At 35.0% G+C, this 14,656-nt stretch overlaps 2 protein-coding genes across 10 annotated transcripts in view; one reads left to right on the forward strand and one right to left on the reverse strand.

The window, feature by feature from the left end:
• The first annotated feature begins 51 nt into the window (after positions 1-51).
• LOC142983671 (protein BCCIP homolog) lies at positions 52-3,404 on the forward strand. The gene is made up of 7 exons (XM_076130657.1): positions 52-278; positions 598-724; positions 1,005-1,132; positions 1,467-1,603; positions 2,001-2,137; positions 2,593-2,738; positions 3,247-3,404. The coding sequence occupies exons 1-7, from the start codon at positions 141-143 to the stop codon at positions 3,319-3,321; spliced, it is 888 nt and encodes a 295-aa protein (XP_075986772.1). The 5' UTR covers positions 52-140; the 3' UTR covers positions 3,322-3,404.
• Positions 3,405-3,656: 252 nt separating this feature from the next.
• The window catches only part of polybromo (protein), a 30,174-nt gene continuing 19,174 nt past the window's right edge, over positions 3,657-14,656 (reverse strand). For 3 of the 9 annotated variants that reach the window (XM_076130298.1, XM_076130300.1, XM_076130297.1), the window contains 17 exons: positions 14,211-14,359; positions 13,783-13,901; positions 13,404-13,517; positions 12,600-12,766; positions 12,011-12,077; positions 11,268-11,391; positions 10,797-10,930; positions 10,326-10,445; positions 9,845-9,968; positions 9,186-9,377; positions 7,565-7,704; positions 6,918-7,020; positions 6,518-6,559; positions 5,968-6,151; positions 5,657-5,733; positions 5,129-5,303; positions 3,657-4,809 (listed from right to left, as the gene is read on the reverse strand). In XM_076130298.1, the coding sequence (XP_075986413.1) occupies positions 4,515-4,809; positions 5,129-5,303; positions 5,657-5,733; positions 5,968-6,151; positions 6,518-6,559; positions 6,918-7,020; positions 7,565-7,704; positions 9,186-9,377; positions 9,845-9,968; positions 10,326-10,445; positions 10,797-10,930; positions 11,268-11,391; positions 12,011-12,077; positions 12,600-12,766; positions 13,404-13,517; positions 13,783-13,901; positions 14,211-14,359 (2,326 nt within the window). In that variant the 3' untranslated portion in view covers positions 3,657-4,514. Of the gene's footprint in view, positions 4,810-5,128; positions 5,304-5,656; positions 5,734-5,967; positions 6,163-6,517; positions 6,560-6,916; positions 7,021-7,564; positions 7,705-7,744; positions 7,771-8,285; positions 8,313-9,185; positions 9,378-9,844; positions 9,969-10,325; positions 10,446-10,796; positions 10,931-11,267; positions 11,392-12,010; positions 12,078-12,599; positions 12,767-13,403; positions 13,518-13,782; positions 13,902-14,210; positions 14,360-14,656 lie in introns of all 9 variants that reach the window. The other 6 variants (XM_076130303.1, XM_076130299.1, XM_076130305.1 and 3 more) reach the window with 5 other exon arrangements.

Raw genomic sequence — 14,656 nt, forward strand, 5'->3', positions numbered from 1 at the left:
CGCGTTCGCAGTTGTCAAAACTGTCAACTCGGCACATTAGCGCCAAGTTGTCAAAAGTCAAAACTACTTTGTTCTTGATCGATCGATACCAGTGTGATTGTTGTTTGTGTATAACTTTGCTCGGTATTTAAGAACACAAAATGTCTAACAAAAAGACCCGAGAGGATAAAGAAAACATGCAAGACAACTTCAATGAAAGTGAGGAAGAAGAACAAGAGGAATCAGGCAGCGAGAGGGAATCTGATTTCGATTCTGATGGCAATTACGTCGGAGAACGGGTAAGTTCACCATAACATAACCTAGTAAACACATGGCATGCCGCATTTTTACAACACTTTATGTAAAATACAGTTATTTACTTCTTAAAACTGGAATATTCGACACAATTTCCGTAATTTGTCTTCAAATGCCTTACTTCACGTTAAATTCACGCTTATATTGTTGTAATTTGAGCTACAAAAATATCGTATCAGTTTCAAAATATTATGAAATGAACAATGCCGAGAATGGCGTGCACATGAGTGTTATAGCTTAGTTATTCAACAAGTATGTTTGTACCTTAACAATAGAGAGAAAACCAGTAATTTTTTATTTTAGGAGTTGCAAGCAGACTTTGAAGGTCGTAACCCGGAGGATTGCGACTTCCACGGCATCAAGCAGTTGCTGCGTCAGCTGTTCTTGAAGGCTAATGTTGATCTTGGGGCGCTCACACAAATTATCATCTGTAAGTCATTTTGAGATAATTCATCTTTATATTTCGTATTTACTATTGAAAATTTTATTTTCATTGAAGTTTTGAAGAATAAACAACATAAATATTAATCCTATTTCTTTTTTATTATTAACTATAATATAAAGTTATAATATTTTACTTAGATATTAGACACGAAAGTAAATAATTTAATTACTTTTCCAAAGTTTCATGACAATAAAAATAATAAGGAACAATGTTGTAAAGAGTTGTGAAATTTACTACATATACTGAAGGAAGCATAATATTACAGCACAGAACTATGTGGGCAGTGTTGTGAAACAATGCTTGGACGGACAAGACGATGACGATGATGATGAGGATGACGGCAGTGACGGAGTGTTTGGAATCACCACTATTATCAATATCACAAAGAGGAAAGTAAGTAAAAATTCATTATTATTAGTTCAATCTTTTTTGCATTTATAGTTTTACTTAAAAAGTATAAAGGAATCTTGTATCTTTAAGATCACAAACTTACAACAAAGAGATCTTTATATAATTAAAACTGGATGCTGCACAAAATTATATTTTTGGGAAAAAAATAAGATGACCTTGCGGTGTAGATGGATGAAGTAGCTTTGTAATAAATTTCATGACTCACCTACAGTAAAACTATGTTTTTGTATTTAATTATTGCACAAGTTGCATTAAAAATTTTTGTTACTGATGTTTTTAGTTACTAGCATATAAAACTGTTGTATTTATTTTACAGAATGAACCATGCATAAAACAAGTAAGGGCTTTACTAACTTCACTAGCAGATGACAATGCTGACGATAGGACTAAAGCATTTGTGAAGCAAATCTTAGGAAATGATCAGGAACATGTTGGACTCATTATAAATGAAAGGTAAGTGTGTTATGAAGATGTTTGTTCAAGTGTTGATATATGAGTAACAAGTCCGGATTCGGTTCAACATAGAATTTTAATAAGATATCTAACCCATAAAATTTTTAAAAATTTTATTCATAAAAAAATTTGATCATAATTATAATTAATCATAATTTTTTTATAATTTCAATAACATCTAGTTTGTGTTTTTAAAATGTGGATAGATTTAGAATTATTCCAGTTATGACTCCATAAATGATCTCAACATATAAATCTCAATACTCAACTAAATCCCTTTACCCACCTGTAGAAAAGCATTTAACCTGCTTGGTTTATTAAACTTTTTGGCTAATAAAATAGCCACAGATTCCTGTCAATAAACATAATTTTTATTTACATATTTAATTTGTTACAGAATGATAAACATTCCAGCAGCGATCAGTCTGCCTCTGTTCTCTTCACTGCAGTCAGAGCTGACCAAAGCACAGCAAAAGAACATGCCGTACACATTCCGATACCTCGTGTGGATCTCCAAGACATACAATTCTGATGGTATGTGTGTGTTTTGTAAACAATTGTAGTTATTTGATCAACAAGTTGTTGCTAAGGCATTGTTGTTTATCTCTTGAAGTAAAGCTTGCAAGGATGATGAAAAAGATGTTTTAGAAAGATTAGAAGCTGATATTTATCCTGTGTTCTTTTAATTCTGTTATATTAAAATTTTCCTTCGTTTTCCTTTTTTATATTTTTTTCTGTACACCACTTTTACCCTTTTATAATTTGCTATAGACGAGCGAGACCTCCTAGCACAGGTATACTTTTTACTTAAAAGGTGTCTATGTAAGATTTATTGTAAAAGTTGTATGAGATAACGAAATAAACAATTTTGATTTTGATTTTTTGACACAGATTTTTTTTTCGTCAGCTATACATTCAAAACTTAAAATTTGTTAGATGTTATTAGCTTGTGTTGTCCTAATTGTTATCTTAACTTAAACTTGTTATAGATGCGGGTCCAGAAGTGATATTCGCGAATGCTGAGGAGGGTGCGTTAGTAGACATGGCAGTGGCGAGCTTCGAAGTGGACGTCACAGAACAGACAGACTCCTCGCAGTGGGACTACGAGGGACTCACGCTCAGGCCACATAGGAAGGTAGGAACAAAATAGTAAAATTACTCACAGTACATGCGTCTCTACATACATAGGCGACTTACGGGTATTAGGGGTAGGTATTTACTATAATTAAGAGCATAGTCCTACAGATCTTATGTACTGAGGTATCAGTCAACTGGTTGTGAAAAGATTCATAGGATAGTATCAAATGTATTCATGCAACATAACATAAAGTGATTACAAATGTTTTGCCTGTTTTGCTTATCTGTTTCACAAGGATGTGCTAATTCATGCTGTTAGATAAAATAAATAGGAAATACCTACATGATAAAATGCAGCTAATTTTAGATCCTGAGGAGTCTTTGTCTTTTGTATTCATATACCAGTCTCAAAATTGATTAAATGTAAGACTTTTATAAGTAGGTCGATAGTTCATTTTTATTTTATGTTCTTTTTTATTATTTATGGTCAATGAACTACCTATAAATATTCAGGTTTAATAATTCTCTATTTTCGCTCACTGATTTGACTGACTTTTTGATTTCAGGTGTTAATATTCGACGGCACGAAGTTCAATGACCTAGTCAAACAAATGACAGCTGTAGTGGAAGCCTCCAAGTAACGTTTTATATCATTTTGACGTATATTTATGCCATGTATTCGTATGTATGAATATTACATATTAAAATAAGCTATACTTATTAATATATGAGTTTTATTATTTCTTCCCAATACCTGAATTAAGATTATCTTAAATACGTGACTATTCACAGTAACCACAGATTTTTTTATATTTTTCTACAAAAAGTTTTTAAAATTATCAGAATATTTTAAGAATTGAAAATCGCCTCCATTTCTGCAAATCGAGCAAGCTACACTGATTTAGCAGGCACATTACTAAGAGCTTCTATAAAAATTCAAGTTAAAGTTTTTGCGAATAATCAAACAAACGCAATACATGATTTAGAAACTTTATTTCGAATGTAGTCACAGATCTCTTATTCTATAGTTATTGCGAGTGTATATCGCATGTCACTTATTTATATCCGATTAACATAATACCATGTCTCTTACAACTAAATAAGTGAATCAAATATTAGTACTACAGATTTAATTCTCACTCATATAGCAGAAATTATATAGAAATATGTAATGTGAACTAATTACTCGGTATTTGCACACAAAAGATAGCTTGGCTATACCTTAAAATAGTATAATTTGATGATTTTAATTATAAATGTAGACGTCAATATGTTTTCGGAACTATTCACTTCTATTTTATGTCTTATTTTAAGTATATTGTGTACTGAATACTGTCTATAACAAAAGCTTGCGAGTAAATATAATAAACATCATAATAACAATTGTCTCTGAAAATCTTTACACTGTATTACTTAGTATTATTCTCACCATTCACACATCGTTCCGTTAGTCCAAGTTTTCAAACACGAACACCATTTACTAAATCAAAAACTGTACGATACAATGGATACGTGCACGGATACATACGTACACGTACCCGCTATTACGTATAATCGAGTCACTGTACGCATTCAACTTACGCTGACATTAAAGATTTTAAATTCTCACGTCTACGACACATACTATAGTGTAAAGGGTCTTAAACGTCGGGTAAACAAGTAAGGCACCCTGACATTTAATTTTCAATCGCGTTTAAGACCCGTAACATTATAATTTTACGCTGAGATGGTTATTTCTTTATCTCTGTATCGTTTAGTTTCTTCATTCCCGTCATCATTGTTCGTGTTTCAAAGAACCTTACTTAGGACCCTTACGTTCCCTCTTCTTCTTCTATCAAATGTTCTGTGTGTTATACGCCTTAGTCACGTATAAAGCATCCTTCATCATAAAGTCTCTCAAAGCACATAAGCCTTTCAGAATCTTGGAGTTTTGGTCCATTTTCTGTATGTCTGTCTCTGAAAGGCTCTTGTCTTGGGCCAGGTAGCCGTTGATGGCTTCCTCCGTCATCCAGTGAGCTGGCAGCTTGTGCATGTTGAATTGTGCCGGGTCTGGGTTTATCGGCATTGGAGTGAGAGATTTCTCCCATGGAGTTATGTATTTCTGTTCGGAGTGTAGGCCTTCGATGTATCTGGAATAGAGAGTTAATTTTAGTAAATTATTGAAGTTATAGCATAGACTTTGTGCACTTATTGTAATAATTTATTATATTCACGACTAAGGTTAGAATAAGTTTAAGCAGAATTTAATTAGGAAGTAGCAATTATTTTTAACGAAGTCCCGATTTAACCACTTCTGAACAAGTATCTATTACATAATCAGAGGTAATTGTAACATTAGTTTTTATACATTTTCTATTACTTTACCTATCGAAATTAATGTTATTTGAGACTTAGCTACCACAGGTATACACAAGAAGACCATAAGACCTAACATATATAAGTACATACCTGATATAAGCCTCGGAGTGCGTGAGCCTCTGTGCCCGTGGCGGCGCGGCCACGAACAGCGGGTCGAGCGGCGCGCGGCCCGCGGCCGGGGCGGGGGCCGGCCCGCCGCCGGGGGGCTCGCCCGCGCCGGGGGACGGCGTGTTGCGGGCCAGCGGGGACATGCCCGATAACGACGCTACAAGACGCAAAACAAATGAAATAGTAAATAACTTGTATAAGTGTCAGAAAAATGTATACGGTGCCCTGTTTCATTGAAACCAGTCTAGTGTCCAAGGCTTGTTTATTGTCGCTCGAGTCTGCATTATACACACTTAGGTATACTTCATTCCTTCACTCATATTGTCCGATGACGTCCGTGACGATGACCGAGCCGAGCGAGAGGTAAGAGATCCAGAGACCTCGCAGAAGTATAAAGCGACTGAAGTATTGCACTACAGGAACCGTGAAATGTCTATTTAATATTTCGGATAATATTAATGGAATTTAGTTGTAGTATAAATGCAAAACAGAAACGGAGAATAAGCTTACCTCCTGGCGACATCACACCACTACGTACAGCGCTGGTGAACTGCTTTGGTGGCTTCTTCGATGATGGTACAAAGTTCCTATAGACAAAAAGTCTCACGTTAAACGTAGTTCATTTGCTTTTAATAACAGGTACAACAAGGGTCTTAGTACGAAATTATATTTTTATGTTTATTTATAATATTTATTTATATTTATCTATTGATTTTTCTTTTTCTGAGCTCGGGGGGCACCAACATAAATCACCGCCTAGACTACGGCAGCCACGCCAATTTCTGCAGTATCGTTATAACACTATTTAAAGTACTAAATACCTGGATCTCTCATGAACTGCCATCAGTCGTCCATTGCCCTTGTTAACGTGCAAGTCACGCACGTGTCTCAGTAGCCGCGGCAGGTTGGGGAAGGGCGCCTGGCCCTTGCGCACACGTGCACAGTTGCGCCACACGCACGGGTACTCCGTGAACGAGCCGCGGTAGTGTTGCTGCACGTGACCCGCTGCCGTGATGCATGTAAGGTAATAGCAGGTTAGATTTGTGTGTAAAGATATATTGCGATAGTTCCCGAAGGTGTTTAATACGAAAACATGTAAAATGACATAACAAAAAAGATTATTATGAATTAGTCCCCAACCCACACTTGGGCAGCGTGGTGAACTCAAAGCGTTACCCTTCCCTCGTCTGGGGAGAAGACCCTTGCCCAGCAGAATGACAGTAATGGGTTTAAAAAAAATTATAAACTAATCTATTGTTATTGGCAAAATGTGTACAAATCAAACTTAAAACGTTTTGTAACTCATGCTAAAATGAAATTGGTGCAATGATAAATATAGGATTTAAATAAATAAATGGTTACGATACTTACGTTCTAGCTTAGCCTTTTTGGTCTCAATAAATGTACCAATCACTAGCAGCGTTAAAGAATTGGAAACACATTATTTAGTTAAATGTAGGAATGGGATTAGCACTAGGTGTAACTACAATTGAATGCTACTTATTGAACTAATACTACTAAATAGCTTATCATAATTTAAGCGATAATACAACATTTTACGAAGGTCTAATACATAATTAATATGTAAAAAATATTATTATGTAAGGTTTCAAAATTATACAACTCCAAGAGAACTTTAGTGCTGATATTTGCCTCATAATAAATATAATGGTACTGTTATGGTACTATAATGTTTACTTGCAATGAAAAGTAACGTAATTTTTGTCTGTACAAAATAAATAAATAAATAAAATACTACATAAATACTTACTGTTTCCTCCATCACCGATGCAATGCTCCATGCAATCAGAAATCTCTTCGAACTGGTAGTCGCAAGTGTCCCACGCGCACTCGAACGTCATCTCCATGGGCGTCTGTAACATACAACCATTGGCTTTATTATAATGTATCATATAAATTAGTACATAAGTTTGAAAGAAGAAAATTGGTAAGAAAACATATTATATTAGATTGGAGAATTCTAAATAAACATATAAATGGGAATTGTAAACGTAACGAACATTAATTTTGAGACCTTTTGGTTTTATAATAAAGCAATTGGCTTTATATGTTTTCTCCTAAGTTGCATTGTACAGTAGCCTAGGTTTTTTTACCATTAGCAAACATCCGACATATTGCTCAAAGTAAATTTTGCTTAGGTACATTATGTAGCCAGAAACCAAAAGCAAGAACATCCCTAAACTTTAGTCAACTATTAACTGTAATACTGATTTGTCACTTTCACGTGATCTATCGACTAAAATCCTTGCAAACATTACTTATAATAATTTTAAGACTTTTCTGCACTCAGTCAAAAGAAACAGTAAGATTCCCAATAGACAATACTCAAAGCTACAATCAAACAAGACGCAAATAATCCATGAAAATAGACTCTCAATAATAAAATTAAACACTAACGTGCTGTGCCAACTCGCGCATCTCCTCCGCTAATTTGGCCGCAGTCTCCTCATTGCATCTGGCGGCTCTTTCCTCCCAGCTCTGCTTCGTGGAGGCCGGTAGCGACCGCCATTCGTTGCCCACTATCCGTGAGATCTCGCCTGGCAACACACACTACGTATACATACGTAATATACGTACCTTACGTGGTATTGTCTTTCTTGACTCTGCTCCAGTGTGCGTTAAAACATAACATATTCGTCACGACAACTGGTGCTAGCGGACGACGTTTATTGTTGTGTATTCAATATTATAATGTTAAAATATTGGACCAGGTTAAAGACTTATATGTTTAAAAGGCTCTTCAATACAATGAAGCGTTTTACGGTCAAAATAAATGTAACAATATACTCTATTTTTATTCAAACATCGATACATATTCTAGTTGTGCACCAATAGTGTTACAAACCTGTTTAGATACTTGAGGGCAAGTAGCATACAATTTCTACCGATCAGTACAAAATAATCGGTTGTGCGATTGTGTAGTCAACAATATACATAAAATATGCAAATAACTGGGTAAATCTCACGATCGTTACAGCAACGAAATGGCATGCTATCATAAGTATCAAGATATGTTGGTATACACAACAATCCACGTCACAGTACAAAGGACGGCACAGGGGTACATCGGCGTGCATACATGAGAAAGCCAACTAAAACGTATAGAGGATACACCTACCTAATCTCTGAGATTTGTCCTTGCTAGCTAGATTTACACATAGGTGGCGTTAGGATCATTTACATAGGACACTTGTAAGCTGTGGTCACACAGAAAGTAAATGGAAAGACAGTACAAGTTATGTTTTGTTCAATTCTACTATAAAGAATCTATAATCAAAAGAAATTATTCACCTCATAAAGGTACAGAAAAGTATATTATTATTTGCTACAATTAAAATCGTGTTCTCGTAGAGATACGCTGTAAAAACGGCATAAAATCAAAGACGAAATCACATTAAACCAAACCACATTGAACATAGCGCGATCACGAAATTTCGATACTTGATAATATCAATTCCTTTTCATCCAACTTTCCTTCATGTTCCATAGTAGAATTGAACAAATCCAAAATCATGTGCTTTAAGATGTACACAGAATGAGACAGTATAGCGGTATGGAAGTTCGAGCAATGGGACAAACTTACCTGACGTTATACATGGTGTTCACTAATAAATATACAGTTATACAGCATCTTGGATGATGTACAATGATGTGAAAATTGTTTTAGTACGTTTTATTTATTATTAGACACCGTGTAGTTACTTAAATATAACATTTAGTTTAAAAAGAGACACATATGGGATAGTTTAATTTGTTAAAATTATTTTTGTTTTAGTATGATTCTTTATAAAGGATTTCTTTTTATATTTTCGGACAAATTAATCACGAAATTATATTGCTTTTAGTTTTAAGTATGATTTTTTAATAAAGATACCCTTTTGGACAAATTCTCTTTGAATTTTATCCATATTTCATTGAATTAACTAATCATATTTAGGAACCAAATGTTTCCATTTTTTTATATAATTTCAGAAAGTTATTGTTATTCTACTATCCACATAAATAAAGCCAGACTTACCGAACGAAGACTCAGGGTTGTTAGCGACGATAGCGCGGCGAACTTCACTCGAGTAGAGGATGTAGCCTGTGACTATCTTCTGTTTGGACGAGTCCTTCTTCTTCTTGCTGCTAGCGGGAGTGGCTGTGCTGCTAACACGCTCCTGGCTGGGAGTCGCTGTCATTGATGGGTTGTAGGGGTTGCTGTTGCCACCTGAGGAAGAGAAATGCAGGTTGAAATTATAGATATTTTTTTCCATAGTGTACCACTCTTTCGTTCTCTTTCAGATTATTTTCTATAGCATCCCAAAATGTAATAAAGTGACTGGTATATTATTATGGTAACAGGCGGCCCTCTATTACATGAAGCTAACATTAAAGTGCCGAAACGCTTATGCAGATTGAAGAGCTTAAAAAAGCAGATATAAGAAGGCTTTAACGTCAAGATTACATGACTCCATTAACCCCCGATTTCTGAGGTACACTTAGCGTATGAATGTAGCGTAGGTAGTTTATCTATTCAATAGCGTTTAAACTCATATAAAAAAACGCTATTAAATAGATCAACTACCCTCAAATGTACCTCAGAAACCGGGGGTGCTTCATTTAGACTTTTAGTTGCATCTACTAAAAAGTATAGTCGAACTGTACTAATAACATATTGTAGGTTAGTTTCCATACCTATAGACAGCGGTGTGGCTGGCGAGGCGAGTGAAGAGTCATCGAGCGAGTTCTCCAGTATCATCTCCACGTCCTGACTGCCGATGGTCGTGTTGATCAGGTTTGTGAACTGCGGCTTAGTGTCCTAAACATATGAAATCAAACTTTAGTAAAAGTAGATACTCTTATAAAGTTTTCAATGTATCGGCAGCTAAAATTTACATCCAGATAAAAATCAAATAAATTTTAGCAAGGTAAGCTCATATTTTTGTATACAAATAGGAAGCATTTGTAAACCTCTTTTCCGTACTTTACATGGAATTTATTTATTCACATTATATTCATCTGTTTTCAAATTTATTAAATTAAACTTTATTGAGTAAGTAAAAAGTTATTTAGGTTTAAAACTGCACTAATTCGGGAAAGGATTAAAGATTTTTTAAACAATTATTTCATTAAATGCTACAAAGTTTGATAAAAAGTCAATTTTGAAGATATTTACCACGGTATCAATATTGATGCTAGGATTGAATGGCTTCTGCGTGAAGGCGCTGGACGAAGACTGCACGTCCTGAGCAGTCGCTAGTGCCGGAGGACCAAGCGGCTTCGGGAAGAAGTAGATCTGAGGATAAAGACAAATTTATTGTTGTTAATTATGTACTTTAAAAATGACGGTAATTTAAAATGAAAATTTTTTTGACTGTTCTATTGGACATGATATAATAGAAATTAAAAATACAAGAAAGTTAATGAGTATAGTCACCACTGTCCAAAACTCTTAAACACTTTTGTGGAAAAATATTTTCTATTTACACTAACTATAGTAGCTTCGCATTAGTTTCGATGCAGCAATTAGCAAAGAGACGTGCAAAAATATACAACCTGCTGGATAATCGGGAAATAGAATCCATAAAAGAGTCACTAAATTGCAAATAAATAAAAAGTATATAAAATAAAATTAGTTAGTTGTTACCTCATCAATAGTAACATCCTTGGTGTGTTCAAACTTGCGCAGTCCAGACTTCAGTTTACGTGCGACTCTGTTCGACTCGTCGTACACTGACTCGCATACGTACACGTCGTTCTCTGCTATCTCTGTCGGACGAGCTATGTGAAAAAGAGACAGAAATATTATAATAACATCAGTTACTTAACTGTTTTACCTAGATCTTACAAAAAAAGCTAATAATGGCAGAAAGACCAATAACAGAAATTATTACATTTCGCCTTCTACACAACGGTTTATTGCTATATTTAATCTTTTCAAATGAAAATTAACAAAAATAAATTTAAATATAAAGTCCTATTTATATGTAGAGAACACATAAATAAGACTGCATGTATGTCCTTACATATTGTGTATTTTTCAATACATTTTTATTTAGATGCTTATTCTATATCAATAAGGAAATACATTTACACACCGATAATATGTTATACTTACATTTAAGATAATCATCATAGTCGAGCACAGCGCACTTGCCCACGATGCCCACCAGGGGACTGGTATCATGCATCGTGGTCAACAACACCTCCTGCTTGTAAAACGGCTGGAAGTCGAACATGCTCTAAGTTAGACATTAATTTATTACCCGCTGGCTAGACATAACTTAGATTAAATACCCGCCGGAAATATTCACTTAACTAAACAATAATTACTATATATAATACACAATTTTGTCTCTCTCACTCTAAGTGTGTTTAGGGCGAATCAGAAAGTGACAAAAGAGCACAAATTACTCACAATAAGAATAAAGGTAAGACGCTAGAAGCCTGTTTAACCATTTATAAATAAAGTTTTTTGGTAGAAAGTGTAATCCATAAATTAAATAATTACTATACCACACTTTATAACATGGCAAGAGTCTACCTCGGAAAAATGCAAGAATTAGGCCCTCCCTTATTATGCTTTACCCCCCAACGTCTAGAGTAGCAAAGGAGGGGGTGACACACAGAATAGTGGTCGAAGTGTCAGCCGGCTATTAGCCGGCACCCCCACTCCTAAGATAATATAAGAAGTTTTCCCTCCCCCCTTTCCTCTAAAAAGATTGACAGAAAATATATGAAAATTCATTCTGTATCCAATACTTATCTAAGTGATAAAACAGGCTGTTAGTGTTTTTCAAATTCGGAGTATAGTTAAAAGTGCAGACATTTCCGGGGGTTCTATGATGATATTTGTTATACCTTGTTGATGATGTTCGCCACCTCTGACGGGAAGATCAGGAATGGACCGCGGAAGTAGCATTTGTTGCTGCAACACAAACATATAAAATCGATATCAAATAATTAAGTCAAATACATACTTATTTAATCCCGACGGAAATACTGTAGAGCCTTTTAGATAAAAAATATTGCTTCGTAGTATACTAATTATTACCTTTAACAAACATATGACTGCCTAATTAATAGATATTTATTTATTAAAGAACATGCTCACACCATCGGAAAATCTTGACGATTTTTTATCGCTTCTTACTGCGCAAGACACGAGCTAAATAAGATTTTCACGTGTTCTACTCTGCCACTATTATGACAATAAAATAAAATTACAAACTAGCGATTAAAAAGAGTGGCCAGGGGATTCTTGCTAGCTCTTCTCATTGGCACTACCTCGCCAACTGGCAGTTAATTCACTGCCTGTATCATTAACTACAATAAGTGTCAACATTTGACCTAAATGAATGACAATATTTTTTAAGCAATTTGAAGAATTTTGTGATTTCGAACAGAAAAGTACATATTGTAGAATAATTTTGTAATAACAGGTACTCACTCTCCAGTCTCCCATATAGTGTCGACCTGCGCGATCATCTGCTTGCCGCCGTCCGTGACCACGTACACGTAGTCGCCCGTCTTGATGACGCCCGAGCACACCGTGTTGTACTGCTCGTAGTACGTGTTCTCGTCGTCCGTGCCCAGCGGGTTGTACATTACCACGTCCTAGCAACAACATACATTTTGTTCAAAATGCTTTTTATTAAGTCTCTATACTGGCTATATACATAAAAGTGTATACTGTCTTAATGCCTCTATAAGGATGTGATGTAATTTAAAACATAGCAGGAAAAAATCTGCAACCAATTTGTTATGAGAGTACTGCAGTTCAGATACCTATAAAGTCTTAGTAATTTTTTGTAAATAGATGTCATTTTAGACGTAGTTTAAGACAAAATCTATGTCGCTTTAAATTATAAAATCTTATATTATAAATAAATAAATTTAACCCATTAATGTCCCACTGCTGGGCAAGGGTCTCCTCCCGTAATGAGGGAGGGGTTAGGCCTTAAGTCCACCACGCTGGCCAAGTGCGGGTTGGGGACTTTGCATGCCCTCAATAAATGTATTAAACAAATTTTAGGCATGCAAGGTTTCCTCACGATGTTTTCCTTCACCGTTGGAGCATGTGATAATTATTTCTAATACACACATAACTTCGAAAAGTCATTGGTGTTTGTTGTGTGTTGTTTTGTTTTGTGTACCTTGTCAAATAAATGAGTAACGGCAAATTTGAATAGAGGCTTAGTTGATTGATAATTGTTTTAGGCTTAATGTAAATTGCGATTTTGTGATAACTTACGGGTCTTTCTTTCTCGTGCACATTCTCTAATACTTCCAATTCAGCGAGTTCATCCTTGTGTTTCTCAACACGTTCGCGGAACACCGACACTGTTCTATTCGGCTCCAACGGAACCTAATAACAACAATAACATTAAATGTAATTTCAATATACATTCATCACTTATCAATCACTTTGTAAACCTTAATTACTTCTTAGGCATTATGGCATACTGATTGTTTAGTATCAAATAACTATGGATAACCAATTCTATTCATCATTTTAGGAGTCAAATTATATTGAAGTTAATAATTAATATGCGCCTATGTACCATAACTGTACATGAACTTTAAAAAAAATTATAATAAGTAGTACAAGTTATGTTGTATGTTATTGTTACCTCTCTGGGCACGAGCGTGGCCTCTTTCTCGGCTCCCTCCCAGACCTTGATCTTCTTGAACAAGCGCAGCTTCGTCTTGTACCGACTCTCGCATACGTACACATCCTTGTCAGCGAAACCTAACACACAGAACACAAATTATTAGGATTATAGAAGCAATTATTGAAAAAAAAACAATTAACCCTTTATTTCATAAATTTCTTGTAACTATCTAAAATCGTTAATAAATTTTTAATCTACCTCCGTTTTGGACAAACTTTTACTGGTGAGAAGAATCGGCTAGGCCTCTACACCCGTGGAAAAATGTGTGATTTCATATATGTACCTAAAACTAATTTTTGGCACCACAACTATTTTACTATCATACAATATATTTTTTAACAATACCTCCTATAAAAAATAAATTGTTAATGACAAAATAAACTTACCTTCAGGTCTGAACTTGAAGTACTCCTTAACATTCATGACATAACAATGTCCGACTATCTGGTCGAGAGGAACGACGCGATGTGACTCCGTCTTGAACACCTCTTGCTGAAGGAACTTGCGCGTTCGCACGTGGAAGGTCTCTTGAGGTCTGTAAGATGAAAAGAATATACTCTATATTTTATTTTTTACTCTACCTAGATGGTAATCACTATCCATACATAATATTATAAATGCTTGTTTAGATTTTGATGTGGTTTTTCATAGAAGACTAAAAGTTTATGTGTAAAAAATGTAAAGTTTTTTTTGTGGATAACTTTATAAGCCGGCCGAATCCAGGGCAGGTCACTAGTGTCAAATAAAAGCATAATTAGGAGAATAAAATTCAATTCCCACACGAAGTGACGCAGACGATAGAAGGGCACTTGTATATAAAAAAAATGCAATA

The sequence above is a fragment of the Anticarsia gemmatalis genome, chromosome 24 (genome assembly GCF_050436995.1).
Source record: "Anticarsia gemmatalis isolate Benzon Research Colony breed Stoneville strain chromosome 24, ilAntGemm2 primary, whole genome shotgun sequence".
NCBI classification, from domain to species: Eukaryota; Metazoa; Arthropoda; class Insecta; order Lepidoptera; family Erebidae; genus Anticarsia; species Anticarsia gemmatalis.